The 20418-nt window shown below is 41.2% G+C and overlaps 1 protein-coding gene across 5 annotated transcripts; it reads right to left on the reverse strand.

Annotated features, from left to right (window-relative positions):
- Positions 1-220: 220 nt before the first annotated feature.
- LOC118419473 (coiled-coil domain-containing protein 158-like) lies at positions 221-19754 on the reverse strand. Of its 5 annotated transcripts, none has more exons than XM_035825855.1 (29): positions 19454-19754; positions 18038-18187; positions 17614-17756; positions 16135-16202; positions 15209-15295; positions 14149-14219; positions 13452-13826; positions 13112-13169; positions 12636-12745; positions 12448-12538; positions 11953-12189; positions 11416-11603; positions 11048-11162; positions 10579-10698; positions 9874-10071; positions 8402-8605; positions 7844-7993; positions 7155-7331; positions 6429-6593; positions 5903-6071; positions 5365-5477; positions 4715-4873; positions 4365-4385; positions 3668-3928; positions 3231-3436; positions 2670-2776; positions 2126-2356; positions 1581-1682; positions 221-1218 (listed from the first exon to the last, which is right to left on the reverse strand). In XM_035825855.1, exons 2-29 carry the CDS (start codon positions 18124-18126, stop codon positions 1133-1135), a joined length of 4101 nt encoding a protein of 1366 aa, XP_035681748.1. In that variant the 5' UTR covers positions 18127-18187; positions 19454-19754; the 3' UTR covers positions 221-1132. The 5 variants fall into 5 exon arrangements, with proteins under 5 accessions (XP_035681748.1, XP_035681747.1, XP_035681750.1 ...); XM_035825854.1 differs by having other exon boundaries at positions 2670-2779; positions 19454-19751; XM_035825857.1 differs by lacking the exon at positions 15209-15295 and having other exon boundaries at positions 2670-2779; positions 19454-19750.
- Between the last annotated feature and the right edge of the window lie 664 nt (positions 19755-20418).

The following is a 20418-nucleotide window of genomic DNA, read 5'->3' on the forward strand; positions in this document are numbered from 1 at the left end:
GTGCTGATCTCGTCATCTGGAGCTGACATGTCCTGCTGTTCTACAGGAGGCTGCTAGCTGGCGCTACTGCACAAACCTCCATCAGGTTTGTTGTGACAAACCTATTCAGCTCGGTGGTATGGCTTATCAAACACTTCATGTGTTTCAAGAGTCCTGACCTCTGATATAAGTTTTTACTTCTTAATTCCTCTAGAAAAGAACTGCAGGAATGCGCTTTATAACATGAGAGCAGGACCACTTTATTTTTGTCTGTGAGATTGCGTCATTTCTTTAAAAAGATAACATTGATAATCTAAACAAACAAAATACACATGTAGTACAAAACAAAATATTGGTATCAAAAACCTTACAAAACAAATAAAACAGCAGCATATAAATGTTCATTCCAAATATACAACTATTAGACACACACTCATGCATTTTGGACTGCATGTATGTACAAGAAATAATAATGACAACATGAAAACTTACACAGACCAAGAGCAAATCAAATTACTGCATAGCTGTATACAATGGTAAAAGAATCTGTTACAAATTGGACTTTATATTTCTATACTTGTGGACAACTCTATTCATTGGGAACATTTTCCTTACGAATCTTACTTTCAACAGTAATTACTGGTACATTGGTGAAGCAAACACTCCACTTGATGTAACTTCACCTATCTGAATAACTTACTACACAAGGAACGGTATCACATGAAAATATAAATGAATTTCCTCAGTTTTTTTGCCTAACTTGAGTACATACAGTACAGTCCAACAACATAACGTCATAGCAAAGTTGGCAAGGAACTTTGCAGAATATCATGTACAGTAAAAATACATATTTGTGACTTTTGTACAGAAATCAGAACATTAGCTGCCTGAGTAATATGTGGAAAGCCCTCTTAACATTTATATAATCACATCTCTTTGTAAACACAGTACCGAATATGTACAACATGACAACTCTGTGTTTGACAAAAATACTGTGGGTCCACCAATACTTTAGTCCAGTGGTCCTGTACACACATATTGCAGTCTTAAACATGTGCAGTTGTGATTTTAAAAAAATGCTTCTATTCTGAAACAAAACCCACACTAAAACTCTTCATAAATTACTCTGTTTTGCAAGTAGGTTGCCCATTCATCATTTCCAGACCTTCTGCACTGTCTTCTCAGTTTGGCGCACCCGCTTGAGCTGGCGGTCATGACTCTTGATCAAAGCTGCCATTTCTGGAGAGACAGAAAAAATAGCTGAGATATAGTGAAATTTTCCCCAATATCACTATATACCACACTATTTGAAGCCATTTCATATGAAAACATGAACACTAATAGACAGATGAAACAATGACAATTTAAGACCAAAAAGTGCATTAAGCTTGTATGTGACTGGGAGAGCGGATGGGTCTGTTGTTGTAATCCCAGTTCTTCTATTGGGTCACTTAGTTGGCGAGTAAGCGAGCAAGTTTGATGTTTCTGACTTAAGAGGAAGAGATACTGTGGCTAATCTAGATGGTTACATTGAACCAGGCAATCATGATTTTGTTCTTGTGTTGCAATTGCAAGCTAAGATAGAATAATAGTCTCCTCACCTTGATTTTCCATCTTGAGGTGATCTCCCACCTGTGACAGGTGTTGCAGCTTGTCTTCAAGTCGTCTGCACAGCTCTACTGTCTCCCGTGACAACTCTGTACCTGTTTTTACAATAAATGAATCATGGCAAAAAGAGAGTGGTATCTCCATCTAAGTTATTTTAACACAGGGCACAAAATCACACTGCTTCTAAGACTTCAAAGGCAATGGGACCTTTTTCTTCATCTATACCTATTTTAGATCTCCCACGGACAAGACATACAGATGCAATTTGCAGTTAGGTCAACACGTAAGGATACATACTATTTTTTTTTAGCTAAATATTCTCTCAAGGACCAAAACCCTCACCGGTGGTGTGCAAGTGAAATGATTGACAAAACTTGGATTTAATTTTCCAGGGGCAGTGTCACTCAACTCAAACATGCAAACATACACAACTGCTGCAACAAGATGTGATGAATTGTTGTTATGATTTACATATATGTACAATTAAAGAAAAAGAGGACAGAGGTTATAGATGCCAACGATACAGGATAAACATTACCTCTGCGAGAAGTTTTTGGAACAGTACTCGGTACAGTTGAAAGGTCGTCTGTTGTCAGGGTAATTGCACTCTGGTTGCCCCTGGTTACTGGATGAGACAACAGCAGTGACTCGATGGGGGAGGGGGAGCGGTTCGTGTCATATGACCTTCGGCTTTGGTAAGATTTAGCTGTTTGCCTCTCAGACTTTGTGCTTTTCTTAGGGGAAGACGAGGACACTGGCCGGTCCAAACCTACAGTACATGAAAGAAAACAAATCTCAATTAAGTTCAGCTTACTAAATGGTCATTGTAAGAAGGTATAGTCCAGTATAGTCAGGGCTGGAAATTCATTATTTTGGGGAAAGGTACACTTTCAATTAGTACATAGAACTGCAGATGCACCCAGTATTTTGAGCTCTTTGTATAATACATACAAGTTTAACGTTCAGGGGAAAATACCACCCTGTCCAGTTGAGTGAAAGTGGGCAGGTTTCAAATTCTCAACCTTCTGGTCCTATACTAGAGTTGCGAACCACACTGTGGCACACATGTATGAAAGACTAACCTGCATATCTGACAGTGTCCTCTGATGTTGTGGAGTTGAGAGCTCTGCTGTATCTGTCTGTCTCAGTCTCCTCCGTGTCCGAGACAGTCGCACTGCTAGGAGGGGACCTTCTGGGGACAAAATGACAAAACAACATTGTAACCCTACATATAGCAAGTCTTGGTTTAAGCACATTTGCACAGAATTATAGCTTACCAATGGAAGTAATAACTACATGACTCATGTCCTTGGTGCTGATAGTTTTGCTGTAGCTTGAGATGATGACTTGTTTACAGCAATCATTGAGATTTTTGACACAACATAATTGAAATTGCAATATCATATTTTGCCAAAAATCATATATTTTATATCCTAAGGTGTGTTTGTCAATAACACGACATGAGTCACTGTTTTTGACTCATGAGCCAATTGTCACAAAAATTTGGAAGTGAGAGGACTTTATCTGTGAGCTATGTCTGTTTGGTATGAGTGGGATAAGGAGATGGTCCAAATTTGCCTCTAAAACCTAGGCCAGGAATAAGCCAAATGATAGAACTAAAACCAAGCTAAAGAAAAACTAACTTTTTCCCTGATGTCCGATGCTTGTGGTGCTTCTTGTCACTGTGCCTGTGATGACTGTGTTTGTCGGGTGACCGGCTATGTCTGTCTGATGACCGGCTGTGCTTGTCGGATGGCCGACTGTCCACAATCAACTGACGCATGTCCGTGAGCAGCCGGCGCAGTTCCTGCCCAGCATCAGCATTAGCAGCTAGGCTCTGGAGGTAGCTCTGTTGTGGTAGGGAAGCAAAATGATATGATGGAAATTTATCCCATTTTTTTTCCTTTTGTGTGCAAATTTATCTCATCTAATATATATAGAAACACCTGTAAAAATGCTTTACACTCTATAAAAGGTTAAATGATCACTGACAAAAGATTCCACTTCCACATTAAAGTTTTAATTTACATAGCTAAGAGCTAGGCTATATGCCCTCATACAAACTTGCAGACATACTCACATCTGAAGGCTTTTGGGAGACAGGGGGAGACTTTGGTGCAATGGTCTGGTGTAAAACTCCCTGAGTAGACACTTTGGCAGAAGTGAGGCTTCCCACACCTGCCACAGCTGCGTCAGGTGCTGTGTCAGCTGCGACACCTGTAACACCCGCAGCCCTGCGCTGCAGCTCCCTCAGCTCCAGGCTGTGTCGGAGCTTCATGCGGGCCAGCTCCTGTTCCTGCTGCTCTATCAGAGCCTGCTGGCTCGCATGCTTTACTGCAGCCTGGGGACACGCAGTAAGTGGTGAGTGAGTGAGTAGGTGATTGATTGATTGATTGATTGAGTGTGTGAGTGAGTGGAGGATTAAGTGAGCAAGCAAGCAAGCAAGTGAGTGAGTGAGTGTGTGTGTATGTGTGTAAGTGAGTGAGTGAGAGAGAGTAAATAAATTAATAAATGGATGCATGAATGGACAGGTAAATGAATGAATGGGTGAATGAATGAATGGGTGAATGAATGAATTGGTTAATGAATGAATGGGTTAATGAATGAACAAATGAATGAATGTATGAATAGGTGGATCAAGGAAGGAAGGAAGGAAGGAAGGAAGGAAGGAAGGAAGGAAGGAAGGAAGGAAGGAAAGAATTTATTACTGCGCCTTGCATTTTACAATGCCAACCCATTGTTTCACTGGTGTATTGACCCACAAAGAGAACACTTACCAGTCGACTCAACATTTCCACCTAAGTGCAGCCATGTAACACAAGAAGGCCAGAGACAATTTTCAGTTACATGTAAGATTGGTGATCTTACCAGTACCTGTTCGTTTAAGTTACGAACATTGACAGCTATAATGGTATTGAACCTTATAATCTTGAGGTCCACTTAGGGTGAAAAATACTGAAGGCTAGAGTAAGGGTTAGTCTGTAGGGAAGCAAAACAAGCCCCTCTCCGCAGATCTAGGGGGCTGGCTGGCTGTCTGCATGCCGGGTAGGCCTCTATTAGCGAGATTAAATCAAGCTAGAGTAAGAGTTAAAATTCCTTTTGTCCAATATTGGTATCTAAAGGTTACCTTCTCCAGTGCATTCTCCAGTTTGGTGACCCTGTGCCGTGCCTCCTGTTCCCTGTCCGACACCGTGAGCAGCTCCTCCTGCAGCCGGCTGATCTGTCCATCGCTTTTCTCCAGCTTCAGGTTCAGTCCCTCGCTGGATGTCTGCAGAGTTGTCTTCTCCTGAACCCAGAGACAATCATAATTTTGGTAAATCAAAGGATTGTTGTAAAAAAAGACCTAAATGGTTGTACATTGATAGGAAATTTCATGATTACAGCAAATACTCCAGCCGGTATAAGACTAGGAAGAAAACCCCCTAAACTATTCAAGATCTTCCCATGACTTTGGTCCCAGCCACTTCCAAACCAATGTCAGCACTGGGCTGGGAGTAGCCTAAAAATCCATCCTATTCTTGCTTCTGTTACATCATCTGATTGCATTTAAGCACAAATACAACTATCCCAACTTCGATTTTTCAAAATCTTTTGTGGCTGGTGCTGACAATTTTCAAAGACTAGTTGGCAACCTCACAGACCAACTCTCTACCACAGTTGACTTATCAACACTAATCAACTCCAAACCATGGTCTGGACAAGGTCAGGAGGCCATGGTTGGCTATGTGTGAGAGTGGTTTAACTGAGGATGGTTAAAGATATGCTGGCGAGAAAGACCTTAACAGCCGTATCCAGGCACTCCTCCAGCCAGTGCAGCCGGCTCTTCAGGGAGTCAATCTCACTCCTGCGGTCTGTAACCTCCTGTTGGATGGTCTCTGCCACATGGTAGGCTGGGGAGAAGGAAATATCATTAGGTACATTTAGTTATAGGAGACACCAATCACCTTTTTTTTCTTTCAGAAAAACAGACAAAACATGTTGTTTCTTAATGCTGAACTGATCACAGAGTCTGAGAGGAAAGTCTGTACTATAGTATACAATGGTATACACAGGATCAGAGAGTACATGGTTCAGGTTCAAGTCTTCCTTCCAACCTCCTATTTTTATGAGTCTGAGTACGATGTCTGAGAACCTAGTAATATCCATCATTTGATTAAACTGCTGCTGGGTTCCCTGACATAGGTAGGCAGCAGTTGGCTAGTCTTCACACCACACTTCCAAGTGGCCCTATTATGCCAAGGAGATGAATTCATTTGGCCTGGTCTAGTCTAGTACAGTAAGTAGCAGTAACAGTCTTTATGGAGAAACATGTTACCTTTGTTGTCTACACTCTCCTTAGCCTGCAGAGCTTTCCTGGTCTGCTCCAGCTCCTGTAGGGCAGCCTTCAGCTTACTGGACAGACGTTTGATCTGTCGCTCTGTCTCCCCCTCCCTCCCCTCCAGGAGCGCCTTCAGACTGTCTCGCTCGTCTGTCAGGTACGCTACCTGTCAGGTGAAACATTGCAACACTTAATAGCTTCTGTTTACTCTTGAAACACCTCTTCCAATATCTGAGGGACCACTGAGTGACTAACAAATTCTATAGATAAAGAATATACAATTTGTGTCATAGTTTGTTTGTTTGTCTGTACCTTGGTTCACAATAGCTTAACAGAATACCAGTGAGTGAATGTAGCCAAATTCAAATTTTCCTTTTATCTTTTTAATCTTGACTTCTTGCTTTATCTTTACGTTAAATGGTCCATATTGGTTTAGCCTAAGATTCAAATGTGCCATTATGCATGAAGAATCTGAACCCAAACGGAACCAAAAATGGACATGACACAAGTTTTCCCTCCTGACCTGGAACCTGCTGTCCTTCAGCTCCTGGCTGGCCCTGTCCTTCTCCCGCATGACCTCGGTGACCTCTCGCACCCTCTCGCTGACCTGCTGACTCAGCTGTTTCTTCTCCTCCTCCACTTTCACCAGAAACTTCTCACGCAGCTGCAGCCGCTGGGTCAGGGTCTCCTGGGGTGGGGAATGGTCAATAAGAGTTAATCTACTGTTTATGGCACAAGTTACATTTCTTGTTTTTTTTATAGTCTCCAATCTATATCTTCTTCTTTTATGATCAGACCTGTTTTTGCTGGAGTGGCCTTATAGAAGTTACTTCTCAAAGATGAAAATATATGCATGTGATGAGAACTGACAAGTACCCTGTACATAGCATAATCTACAGCCAGTAAGAGTAATATTTCTACTGTTTATGGCACAACTTACATTTGTTGATTCTCACATCCTCCCATCTATATTTTCCACTTCTATATCCAATTTCTTGAGTAACTGCTTTTGGGCATACATCTTCTAACTCTCACTATCAGAACAGTGCAGAACAGCCCACAGTGCAGGACTAGTGTTGGTTTACTAGACAGATGTGGGTATCAGAACTTTTAGCCAGAAGGCAGGTACAATATCATATACTATTTTGAGTATACAAGTTTCTGTAAAAAGAGGATGAGCTCTAAACAAAAGCAAAACTCTTGGTACAGAATTGTTATTGGTTTAAGCGTTGTAGGATTGAGAACTCACATAGCCCATCCTGAGCTCCTCCGTCTCCACCATCTTGTCGCTCAGTGCCTTGCTGATCCGGTCCAGCTCCACCCGCAGTGTGGCGGCCTCCTGTCCGCCCTGGTGTAACATGTGGGACACGTTCTCGCTCTGCTGCTGCAGGGTTGACAGGCTCTTCTCGCGCTCCTCCAACTGGACCTGTAGGAACAAAACATATTATTTATAGGCAAGTCAATATATACAACTGGATAAACATGTCTACGTCTCAGTAGATGTGTTCAGAAAACCCCACTGTCTCTGGGTTATTCGAGGGTCGACCAAGACATCAATTTTCTTTTACTCAGAGTTGAAAGCTACAGGCTGGGGATGCTCTGAGAGGATGATAGAACAACAATTAGCCACACATTGATTACATCATCATATGGAACACTACACTGATCAATGAAACTTGGGGTGCAACAAAGTGTTAACCTGGTATCCAGCCATATTACAACTTCCAAGTCTTTTCTATCCTTTCCAACCGATTCCCAATCAACTGGGGCCAGACATATTTGCGGAGAGGGCAAGAGAGACTCAGGGGCTATAATACGGCTGGATACCAGGCTAACAAAGTGTGCGATGTTCAAAACCAAGAAGTTTCTTGTGTAGCTTGTACTTGCCAACAACAAGTAGACAGGTTTATTTTTTTGCTAGTAAACAGACACACGTACCTGTAGCCTATCATGGCTGCTCTGGAGGGAGGAGAACTCCTCGTTCCTCTGCTCCAACATCTGGATGTAGTGCGCCCGCTCCTGTCGTACCCGCTCCATGTCCTGCAGTCGCTCCTCCGCTACTGCAGACAGCTCGTTCTTCTCTCCTACCTGTGGTACCAATCTCTATCTTATTTCTGTTTTGTTTCCTTTTGATATACCGAATATATCATTCTATTCTATTTTATTCTGTCCCTCTTTATTTTGGGAAAAGCCCTACATGTGCAAGAAGACATAAGAGTTACATGTAGAACTAGTGATAGAAAGAGTATCTTAGAGGACTCTTAGAGTTAACTTGTGGTTCCTCTGAGAAGGTTTTCTTTAAACTATCAAACATTCATCTCTGTCATCTCACTATCACTGTCATTGAATAAGCAGGGCTCTACAGTGCAAATATATAGGCACAATAAAGATAATCCTACATGTAATATGAAAAGTATCAGTTTAGCAATCCATCTTTCCTTACAATCAACAACACAAGTTTTCAAATCACAGGTTCTGTCATGTTTTACTACATACCACTGAGCCTAGCTGCTTCTGAGCATCATCCAGAGCATGCTGCAGTTCCTCCACTCTCTGCCGGAGGGCCTTGATGTCATCTGTTTTCCACTCGAACTCCCGACCCAGCTTCTGGCTCTGGTTGCGCTCCGTCTCCAGCTGGGCAGACAGGACGTTGATCTGCTCCTGTAGTCTCTGCTGTTCCTGTTCCTTCACTTCTAACACCTGGAGACAGGTCAACTTCTTTCAACTCTGCATTTCCAGAATTGTGCTGATTCATCTATTCCATGTCTTCTTGAATTTTGACGGAAATTATAGGCTCTCCTTAATTTCCATCAAAATTCAAGAAGACATTTCTTTGTTATCAAACTGTCCAACTTTTTTGCACACCCATGTACATGACACCTGAAGTGAAGTTAATATATCACATGAGATCTGGTTAGTACACCATTGGGTGTTGTCAACATTGTGCATTAAAGTTGGCTAGTGCACGGGGACAGACGTTTTATATAATAACTGTATAATGATACAATTAGCATAGTCATACAGTGTACCTCACAAAGGTGGAACACACAAAAGACTTGGCACCTGTGATGATTTCACACTTTATATGATATGTTGAAAATCACATTTTGTCACCCACCAAAAGACTGTGTGCAGCATTGTCCAAAAACCAAAAAACTAAAATATATCACAAAATTGACTTCAATATTCAATAAAAGGTGGTCCAACAGACACAGTAGGATATCATACAAGTGCATGAAGATATCTATTAGTAGAATAGATGAAAATGGCAGTGACTTGTTCCCAACATACGACAGTGCACTTACAATAACCCAGATTCCATCCCCTTCAGATTTGTGGGAGTGAAGCTTCAGTGAGAGAGGGAAGGAGAAGAACACAGAAATCAGTAAGCTGTTGTTTCTTAAGGCACATCAGACTTCTTGGTTCTTGGATTTTTGCAAGAGAGTAATGGAGGAAAGGAAAAAGAAACTGCAAATCCTAGAACCAAGAAATTTGATTGGTGTGGGCTTAAGAGTGAATTCTTGTTTGATAGGAAATACAGTGTATGCAATCGTATCTTTTGGCTGAGTAGAGGAAAAACAGGAGAGAATATTCAAAACAGAAACATACATACAAACAAACATAAAACTAAGTGTTGTAAAGACACAAAATAGAAAACAGAAACAGCATCAAGTAGAATAATGATATTTCAGTAGTTGAAAACAGTGGATGAAATAAAGATGGATAAAGAAGGCAATATCTTTTGACAAAAACATGGCACAAGCTAGCACAAACAAAAGCAAAGATAGTAGTACAAGGAAGTTACTCTGACAGTACAGTGTTGAAAAAGTGAGGGTCCGTACAACTTTTATAGTTACTTTGAAGACATTTGACTTTAAAGCAAACCATTTGATTTTCCATGGAAACCCCAGTCTTACTAATTACTAATTGTTTCTTGCCCTTTTACAATGAAGACAAGTCCCTCGTACCTGTTTCTCCATCTGGTTCTTACACTCCTGTTTGACAGTCTGGACCAGCTCCTTCAGCCTGCGGACCTCTAGAGACGCGGCCTCCAGCTCGGCCTCCAGCGTGTGGACCCGCCGGCTCTGATCCTCGTCACGCGACCACAGCCGCTTCGTCTGCTCACGCTCGATCTTCAGGTCCTCGTCACCACGCACAAGGCTTTGCTATGGTGGTGGACAGGAAACATGGGATGGTGAGCACTAGTCATCCTTTCTTCCAAGTATCTTAACTACATTCCAAACATTAGAAATAGAGGCAAATATTAACTGGGCTTCAAGTGACCCACACCTCCCAGGAGGGGGACTAGAACTCAGGTATCTGTATAAACATGACATTGTATATTTGCAGGTCATGGGTATACAAATCTCAAAGCAGATGTGGGATCCAGCTTAGTATAAGTGTTTTTTTTTTGCAGCACTTTATTTGTCTTCTTAGTAATCTTAGTAGTGCACCTTTTCTCCTCCAGGAGAAGGCAAAAAGTTGCACTTCTAAGAAGACACACTAAACACTGAAGAAAAAAAAACACAATACGTGCAAAGATATTGACACTAAGCAAAAGCCTATACTGGCACAATTCGTACGTGAACCTTTTGAACATCGGATACTGTTTCAAAGAATGATGGCTTGGTAAAGAAGAGTTTGTTCACTGCTACATGTATGTAGATTCTGACCTTTAACTGAGCCATCTCCTGTTCACACTCCTCCAGTGACTCCTGGTAGTGCTCCTTCTCCAGCTGCAGGTTAGACAGCTCTGAGTGGAGCGTGTCTAACGCTCGCTCCAGCTCACGCACCTGGGGAAACAGGTGGGAGAAAAATGGGATCAACAGAGCAGAGAGTGCAAGGGTGTCTCTTCATGGAGAGTAGACAAATATCAAGTCAAGTGAAGACGTGATCACTAGTGGTAAACTTAGACTCTTGTGGAAATGCTTGGGGGAAGAAGGCCAATGTGGATGCCAGAGCCACTTGACTTTTCTAATTTTCAAAGAAAAGGAGATGGAAGAAAAATGTATGTTTTCATTATCGACTATTAAATATTTGTGACAAGAACAAATTTCCGACAAATACAGTTATCAGTTGACCACAGTTGAATCTGTTCAACAGGACAATAACAGTGAAACAGAATGTTTGTGAAATACTCACTTTCTTCTCATACCCCTGCTTCATGTCCTTGTGTTCGTCCCTCAGGGAGGAATACTTGGCCTCAAGGTCGGCAATATGGCCGTCCTTCAATTCCACCTGACTTTGAGTCTGTTCTCTGAATATTGAAGACAAATATTTGATTCATCAGCCAATGCTGATGACCAGCCATTTTCTAATACATTTCACACATTTAAAATTTCTGCTACAGCAACAACTGAAAAATTGTCCTTCCTTGAAGCTGTAGGAACCAATGTGCAATCTTTGCAAACCTCAGACAATGTGTTTTCATGTTCATCTTCTAGTTTGGCATCACTTTTGTTAAATACAAAAACCAACAAATCATAGTAATGCAGCCTCTAAGAACTTACTGCAGCAGTGTCAGCTGTGTCTGGAGTGTCGTGGCCTGTTTGCGGGAGTTGTTGGCCCTCTCCGTGGCGCTGTCCAGCTGCTGTTTATACTCCTGTACGACCTGCTGTAGCCTGTCCTGGCTGTCCCGGGTCAGCCGGTGCTGTTCCTCCTGCAGCTTCTGCTGGGACTCCCGAACATCCTGCTCAAGCTGCATGAGGAAAATATCAATGTTTCTTCATCTGGTTCAGATTATTGAAAAGCATATTATGTATATCCCAAATATTTATTACTTAACAGTATGACATCTTTCCTATTTTGATACACCCTATGCACCAAGTTTTAAACCTTCAGAAGATCTGATGCATGCTTAGATCATCAAAAGTTATAAAGAAAAAGGACAAGTAGAAAGTACATTTAAGAAAAAGATACAAGGCAGAGACTAAGGTAGAAAAAGAAATGCAGCAGGGAACTATCATAAGGGAAAATGAGAAAAAGTGAAAAGAATGAGGTGACACAAGAAAAGAATGGGAAAGAATATGATAGAAAAGGAGACTAACCTTGGTGACTTTAGCTGTGAGTGTCTGTATGTGTACGTCCCTGTCCTGTAGACATTTCTGCAGGACCTGTGGCAGGAGTGCTGCTCCAGTCTCCCTGGCGTTCTCCCCGTCCAGGAAGGGTCTGCCCTGGCCGTCCTCCTCCTGTGCCAGGAAGGTGCGGATCTGCACCAGCGCCACGTCTGCTGTCTTCAGGTTCTTCTGGAGGTCATCCACACGGGAGTTGGTGTCTATCATGGCCTGGAACAGCAGGGGAGGTGGAACATGAGGAGGACATGAAATACTACTTCCAATTCTTGGATGGTCTTCCGTTCAATACAATATACTATGACTAGGTTAAAAGACTTGTCACTTCGAGAGAATCTAACAGATTGACTTGGATGCATGTAGGTTTCTACAGTTGTTTGTAAAAATTGTAGTCCTTTACAACTTGACGACCTGGATATATATGCAAAATCACAAAAATTATGACCAAAACCTAAAATGAGGGAGGCTCACCTTTTCTTGCTGCTTGTTGGCAGATTCCAATTCCTTCAGCGTAGACTGAAGCTGGCTCACAATTTGGTCACGTTCTCGGGACTCGTTTTCTCTATGGAGAAGAGAGAAGAACAATCTGTAAGATAAATCACATTTCCTAACAGCTTGGGAGATTGCTATGAGAAGGACCGAATGTGACCTGAGCTAACCTCTGTTCCAGCAGTCTCTCCCGCTGCAGTAGCGCCTCCTGCAGTCTATCCTGCAGTTCCGTGATCGCCTCGCGGAAATGGTGCTTCTGCAGATCTGTCAGCTCATTGGCCTGTTAGTGATAACAAATGTCGTTTTACTAATGAGAAAAATGATTCTAAATTGGAAGCAGCTGCAGGTAAGCCATAGATCTTCAAAAATGGACCAAAAAGGATTGTGGAGAAAATACAAAATATTTCAGCAGCTTGGTTACAAATATGCACAAATAACTGTGATAAAAACAGTAACATGCATATATCTATAGATATCGTACGACCTGTAAAGGCAGTATGAATTCTAACCTCTTCTGAATCAGCAACACTGTCCGGAGACTTTTGCAGCATGAGGGAATAAGAGAAGCCAAATTTAAAGCTGGTTTAAGATGCTGACCATACTATTAACTTAACAATAGAAACTACTATTGGTAAGTTGCTCCTACCTGTTTCAGTTGTTCTTTCAGGTGTTGCACCTGGAGGGAGTCTATTGTAGACAGAGATCTGCAAGAAAGAAAAAATAGTTGAGTGCTGCTGTCATGTGGACAAATGGACACTCAATCTATTTACCTATTTCACCTTACATATTCACTAAATTTTCATGTGTTATTTGAAAAAATGAGCCTTACTACACAATGGCATCTTTATTTCTTATTCCTACCTTTTAATTTTTATACATGCCTTCAAGCTAATCAGATCCTTGCAATTCCCAATGTACTTCTAAATCTACTTCTAAGCATGTGTAAGTGTGTGTGTGCATATATGCATACAAATATCATAACATACTGTGGATGTAGTTCAGGAGACTTTGCCGTGGCTCGTTCCTTCTCCACCTGCAGCAGCATTCCTCCCTCCGCTCCCCTCCCAACAGTGTCAAACGCGCTCGTCCTTCCTCCTGTTGCCATGGCGCCCCCGGTCCGGTCCTGGCCGGTCTGTGTACCCGACAGCCTCACCTCCTGGCCGGGCCGCGTACCCATCAGCTTGTCGATGATCTCCGAGTTGCTAGGCGACACGGCAATGCGTACGGCCCTGGGACTGGGGATGAAGATGTGCGGGTCCTTACCGGAGGGGGAGGAGCGGATCTGTACGTAGCTCTGTCCTACAGGACTGGTGCGCAGGCTGGAGCCTTCTGTGGACTTCTTCACTTCACCTTGCAGACGTCTGGAAGGTCAGATAGTAGTGTAGCATGAAGGTAGGCAATGTAATGCAATACATATTAAGTTCACACTAATCTGAGAATCAAAGGTAGCAGGTCTATCCCTTTTGGTTTGGAAGTCATTTTCCAGTCCCACCTACATTTTGTGTACATCACTTCTGAATCACTCCATCTTACCATACCTGCAAACTCACATACTGGTTGCCCTGTTGCTAAGCAACAAGCTTCCATGATAGCGTATGGGACACAACAGGATACAATAAAACATTGGTTGCTAAAAACATATGAGTCACATTTCTGCATATAAAGTGGATAGAAAATGCTTACTTGAGTTCGGAGAGGGAGCCCTGACTTGCAGCGTTAGAAGCTCTGGTGGTCGCTACAGGATCCGGTCCTGCCTGGAGTGGTCAATAATTAATGACATGTGTTAACGAGGTACCCTGACTGACGAGATAGAGAGGGTCACAATGCTTCACAATTTCAGGCCACATCAATTTGATTTTTTGGTTCTCCGTCAAAAAGAGTAAATCATGCTGAACTGGATTAAGAGAGTCTGAAGAAAAAGTCTACCTCGGTATACACTGTTTCAGGAGATGAATGTAGTCAGATTCAAGTTTTTTTCATTTTGGCAAGGTTTAGTTGATGAAGGTCAGACATCCAGGTAATAAGATATGCTGAATGATACTTACTCAAGCAACTGGATTTGATCCCCTTGCTTACTTGGCTAACTATTATTAATTGGCATATTCTTAAGTGTTTGAAAACCAAGGAAATAACTTGGTGTGGCCTGAGGACTACACAAGTGACAATTCCCCAGAGATACTGTCATTGATCCATCACTCTTTTGTTGAGAGAATAATTCAGGATGGATGAATTTGTACTGAATGACATCATCAATAATTCATCAATTTTCCAAATCTGAGGGGGCAGAAAAACACTTAGGAAAAACAAAAGACAAGTTTTGATAACAGATTTGTCCCTTTCTTGACTCAAGCTCTAGGTTTATTTCTTTTAACAAAGACTGCCATGATAGCCACTGTACTTAGTTCAGTCAAAAAATAGAGACCTGATATTATGCAAGGATATCAAATCAAAATATGCGTAAATCTGCTGGGATTCCATTCTATCAGTGGTAAATTTTACCCTTTGCACCTTCATTGGATGCTTTTACATTTGTTCTGAGTTATGGTATTATTAACTATTTCACTTAGTTCAATTCTTCTTACTAGTATGACATTTATTGCTCTTCATTGTCAAAATCCCATTTCAGCTAATCCCTATCTTGTACATCTACATCGTAGTTGGGGTCTTCAGATGATATCATTGTAGGATTAGCTTGTTAAGGAGACACTGCACGACAAGCAGCAGCACCCAGGAAAGGAACTACCTCTGATGCCCGCAGCTCTGCTTTGATACTGTTGACCTCATACGACTTCACCTTCAGCTGGTCCTGGAACTTTTGCAGCAGCTCCACCTAGAGGTGAGGTGTGGTAGGGCAGGGACAGGATGGTACAGGGGCAGGGTAGGTAGTATTGGGAGATTGTGGCAGTTTAGGGGGGTATGGAGAAGAGTGGCCAAATGAGATAAGGATAATATGATCAATGTATTCCATTCATTTCTTTGGTTCATGTACTTACACTAGTTTAACAATGACAGTGACAAAGGCGGCAAAGGAAGGAATGGTTATTGAGGGAGCAAATTTTGGCAGTATAGCATGAATTGGGCACATTATCAAGGTGACAGACAGACAACAAGCAGTTGTGAACAGTTTGTCTACAAATTCACTTTAAGAAGTAAGTACTACATGTATTAAAACTATTATGAAGTAGTTTGTATCATTAGTGAAGAGAGAGCTCATCTGATTACAAACTGTAGTTGTTGGCAGGTTTGTCATTGTTAAAGACAGTTTCCAAGAGAACAAAAAACAAATTATAGTATCAATAGGTATCAAGTACATCAAGCATTTTTATGTAAATCACAGAAGGTAAATGTAGCCTTTGTACATGTATCTATACGACTAGTAGTTGTCTACAGAGTTACAGAAGAAAACCATTTCATCTACTGATGGTAAAGAATGGAGAGTATTTTCATGAAGAATTTTGGTGTCAAGTGTCAATCAACATCATCCTACCAACAATTTCATATGTGATGTGTGATGGCTATTATCAGAAAGATCTATTGCAATTAGAGAGACATTCAAAACAGTCTACTCCTGAAGAATTCTGGCAACCTAACCTGATAGTGCTAAAACATTACTAGGACTTGTTACAAACAAAACAGGGGGAGAGTGCATGTACTTGAAACTTAGCCTACCTGTTTCTGCATGTGTTGTTTTACACTGTCCACTTCTGTCTGGAGGGCTCGGATTGATGTTGGTGGACCTGGAAAAAGATTAGGGAAAAAAACTCTTGTATAATTAAAATACAAAAAATGTACTTACTGGATATGCTTTTTCAATTCAACTGCAGGAGCTATATTTGGAACTGAGGTGTCTCTTTAAGATGGTAGATACGATAAAACATCAAGATGATTCCTTACTGTGGCAGGAAACAATGCTGGCTTCCTCAAGAACAAGAGACAAGGAGTGTTTCCTACAGTTCAGCTCTGTTTTCTCTGTGGCCATCTCTGCTGGACTAATGATAAACTGGGAAGCGTCTGTGCCACTTATACCGGGTTTATGACCAAACCAGCGTGTGTAATTATCAGTCCTGAACTGGGACAACAACTCGTCTGGGCCTCTTATGTTAGGAAAGGTGTCAAAATGTGTCTTGATTCAAACAAACAATGATGACAGCAACAAGACCTAATCATCCCAATCAAACTGGTAATCTACAAACTTAATACATGTACTTGAGTTTCATCAGCTGCAAGTATCTATGATACACTGAAAAATAAACACGTCACTTCTATATACTAGTACCGATATCACTTTTGTAAAGCGGCTAAAGCCCACAATTAAGCCTGCATTTCATACTGCTAATAATGAAGAATTAAACTAACTTATCACTAACATCATGGATTAATGATTTTTTTATAAAGTTTTTCAATTTTCAAGCTCCAAAGACTAGATCATAACATTGATCATAATTCTTCTTGCACATAATCGATCAAACATTTATGTAGTAACTTGATCAACTACTGGTATGTTACATTATCAGGGCAATATTGGTATGGTGTGCATGTAACAAGTAAACATACTACTGGGTTGTACCACCACATGTAGTTACAAACGCCATGTAATTACAGGGCTCGACTACCAGCAGGTGGGCTTTTCAGTCGTAAACTTTCATTAAGAGATTGTAATGAGTATGTTAACTGCACTTAAGACCACAATTGCACATAAGTGCTCCTATGCACACCACTAGTTATCTGCTGAGGACCGTGCAATTGTGCCTTCATGCATAAAATGTTTCTGTATCTGTACAAATCAAATGGTATAACTGCACTTAAACATAACACACTGGCCTCTAAGGCATCTTATCAACAAATGTGAGCCACTGATACTTGCATTTAGTAAGAGGAATAGATTTTACTGTAGGACACATATATCAGATACATTGTAAGGCAAACAGGCCATGACAACTGGAGGTACATGTAACTTGTGCTGACCTACTAATCTTAAAGTTGCTCTTACATGCCCCACATTCATATAATGTACTGTTGTTTAAATTGTAAGTGTAATCATGAGAAATCATGAAATGTGTGGACTTCTAATTTGCTTTTCATGTAATATAGGTAGGTAGGTAGGTAATATGGTGTTGAACAATGATTAGGTTGAGATTGTCACATTACCTGCTGAAGTGACCGATGCGGAAGAGTATGGTGTCGTTGTGTCCAGACTGAGACCAGGCACCTCCGGTCGGCTGGATGACCTGCTGGCCGGCAGGCTCTGAGGACCCAGCCCCGCCCCCAGCCGCACCCCCTCCAGCTCCAACCTAATCACCACAAAACACAAGGAAAGTGATACGGCCAACATTTATCCTTGTTTGGGAGAATAAGGTTTAAAGTTCATGGTTTTTTTTCTAATGATTAGCATTAAGAAGGCTCTAACTAGTCTAAGGAATCAAAAAGTGCAAAGCTCACTATTTCTTTTTAAGATGCAAATGCCCGATCTTCTGTGACTCAGCCTGTCTGTGAGGTCTTGACACAGTGCTCTATAGATACACATGAAGATTGAAAGGAAACGTTATGTTTTTAGAGTCGTGATTAGACCAACCTTCGTATTTCCTCGTCGTAGTCTGAACTGGTGCGTAGACTCTGTGACCGCTGTCTGCTTAGTCTGAGCACATCCTCCAGTGAAGCCATGTCATCTCCCCATCACTGCTCCTACCCACTAACTACATGTACCCCCACCTGCTGTGATGTGCTGAAAAATTCACACATGATTGATGAGCTAATGAACAAAACTGGAATATAGCGCATTACCTACTGGGATTCATGGTTGTGACACAATGCAGACCACTCAGGATTGCCCAGCATCTGTCTTTACGTCATTTGATACAAGACGGTAAAATGATGACAAATTTCGTACCTTGACAGAATTGGAGTGCCCACTAAAGCTTAAAATTAGGTCAAGACTCATATGATGTCCTGAGTTCAAATACGTGAAAAAAGGACAAAAAATAGCTGCAATGTATACTGCTTACACTAAAAAACCCAACTGTGCTAGGAGTAGATAGACCTGGTTGCCTGACTTGATTCTTACTTCCAGAAGTGTCACCGTGACTGTGTCACCTTGACATTTAATGTTTCATACAGACACGTCAGCTGCTATTTTTGTTCTAAGGTATCATAACCAGGAGAGGACTTCATGCTTTGAAAGTTATTCTCGATAGACCAAAGTATGTTCAATAATTCACTTGCTGAAACAGAAGGGCCTGGTCTATGGGGAAAACTACAGTAATCAGACCTGAATTTATGCCTTTGTGAATGAGTGGAATGACAGCTAGAATTACTGGTGTATTGAAATATTTAGCACTTCATGAATCATAGAAAGGTGCTAAATTTGGCTACTCCCATTGACAAGTTCACACAAGATCAATATCAGAAGACAAATCAACGTTTTTGCAGGTTGACCAAAAGAGGAATATGCTATAATTACTGAAGTATCATCAACTATCATTTCTAGTCAATTTCCCCCTGTGATATCAAATTTTAATAACATACCAGACGTCATGTGAATTGATAATTTGATTAAAATCGCCAAAATTAATAAGACGTTTCTAGCATCTGTTGCAAGATAATCAAGTGAACGAAAAGTTAAGGAGATGTATCATCTGAAGGATTTCTCAGTTGCATAAATATTGCTGCACACGTCTGAGATAGCGGAAGTTGGGGGGAGGGGGGCGGTGGCACATCGAGCAACTTAGGTTCGCTCCGACTTCCAAAGGGTGATTTCATACCCCTGCACAATGTTACGCCCAGATTGGTATTTGTGTCATACAGAAAACTCTAAATCATCACAAAGGAAGATGGAGACCAACAAATCCCCCGATCTATGAGAACCAAAATATAATAGACGTCGGACACAGCTGCACAGCAGACTACAAAACTGTTCCCAAATTCAATTTTCCCGGGTCGGAATGCACTGGGTTAGGATCATCGTCAAAACTCAGAATCAAGGGACATCTACCTGTGTGAAGCGGTTCCAAGAAGGTTCAAGATGCCCCGGTAGTCACATGTTTGCAACCGTCATCACGGTTAAGTTGAGGACACCAGAGAAAACCAAATTATTGGCAACTGACGAGGATTCTTTTCACAACAAGCACGCCATTTTATTTCCCGTCGGCCACTGCGGCGGAATACTCCATTTCCGTAAACAAATGGAAAATAGGGGTGATTGGTTTGGAAAGAAATCAAAGCCGTGACATTATTTTGTGGTGAGAGAATTACGTTACGTTTATACGTTACGTACTTCAAGTTGTCTCAGTCTGTGTGTGTGTCAACGAAATGGGAGAACACGGATGATATGAAGATGCCCCCCACGACATTTGGATGATTTGGATCTCCAACCAAAATAGATAACGTTGAATGGGAATAATCGGAGTGGATAGCCTTTTTTTTTTATTGCACGTCAATGCCCTATCTCGGTTTAAGCAAGGAGGTTATCTTATATAACCTCATTTATGTAAGTGCAGGCATACAAATACTAGTATAAAAGTCGTAATGAATTACATAACAGTTACAGTGTCAGGACTTTTAATACTCATATATAATACTAGAAAGGCCGACATTTGCTTAGGAGCAAATACAGCATATTGCAATCCATCTTCATCCTTGAAAAAATCCCCAAATTCAACAATTTGAAGTAATGTTTGCTCAAAGGGAAAATGAAGTACTGTGGGCACTTGTCCTACACACCTTCATGCCGAATTTTAGGTCATTTGGTTTCAATATAAGGGCATAGGAGCCAAAAATATACATTTTTTAGTTTAGAATGGCTAAAAATCCCAAAATAACTCATTTTATAAGTGCTCTATGAAGAAAGTGTTGATGGGGTCCTGTTGTGATATGTCCAATTTACCTTTGTACCAAATTTCTGGTTATTTTGTTTACATACAAGGGCATAGAAGCCAAAAATATACATTTTTAGTCAAA

The sequence above is a fragment of the Branchiostoma floridae genome, chromosome 7 (genome assembly GCF_000003815.2).
Source record: "Branchiostoma floridae strain S238N-H82 chromosome 7, Bfl_VNyyK, whole genome shotgun sequence".
Lineage (NCBI taxonomy): Eukaryota > Metazoa > Chordata > Leptocardii > Amphioxiformes > Branchiostomatidae > Branchiostoma > Branchiostoma floridae.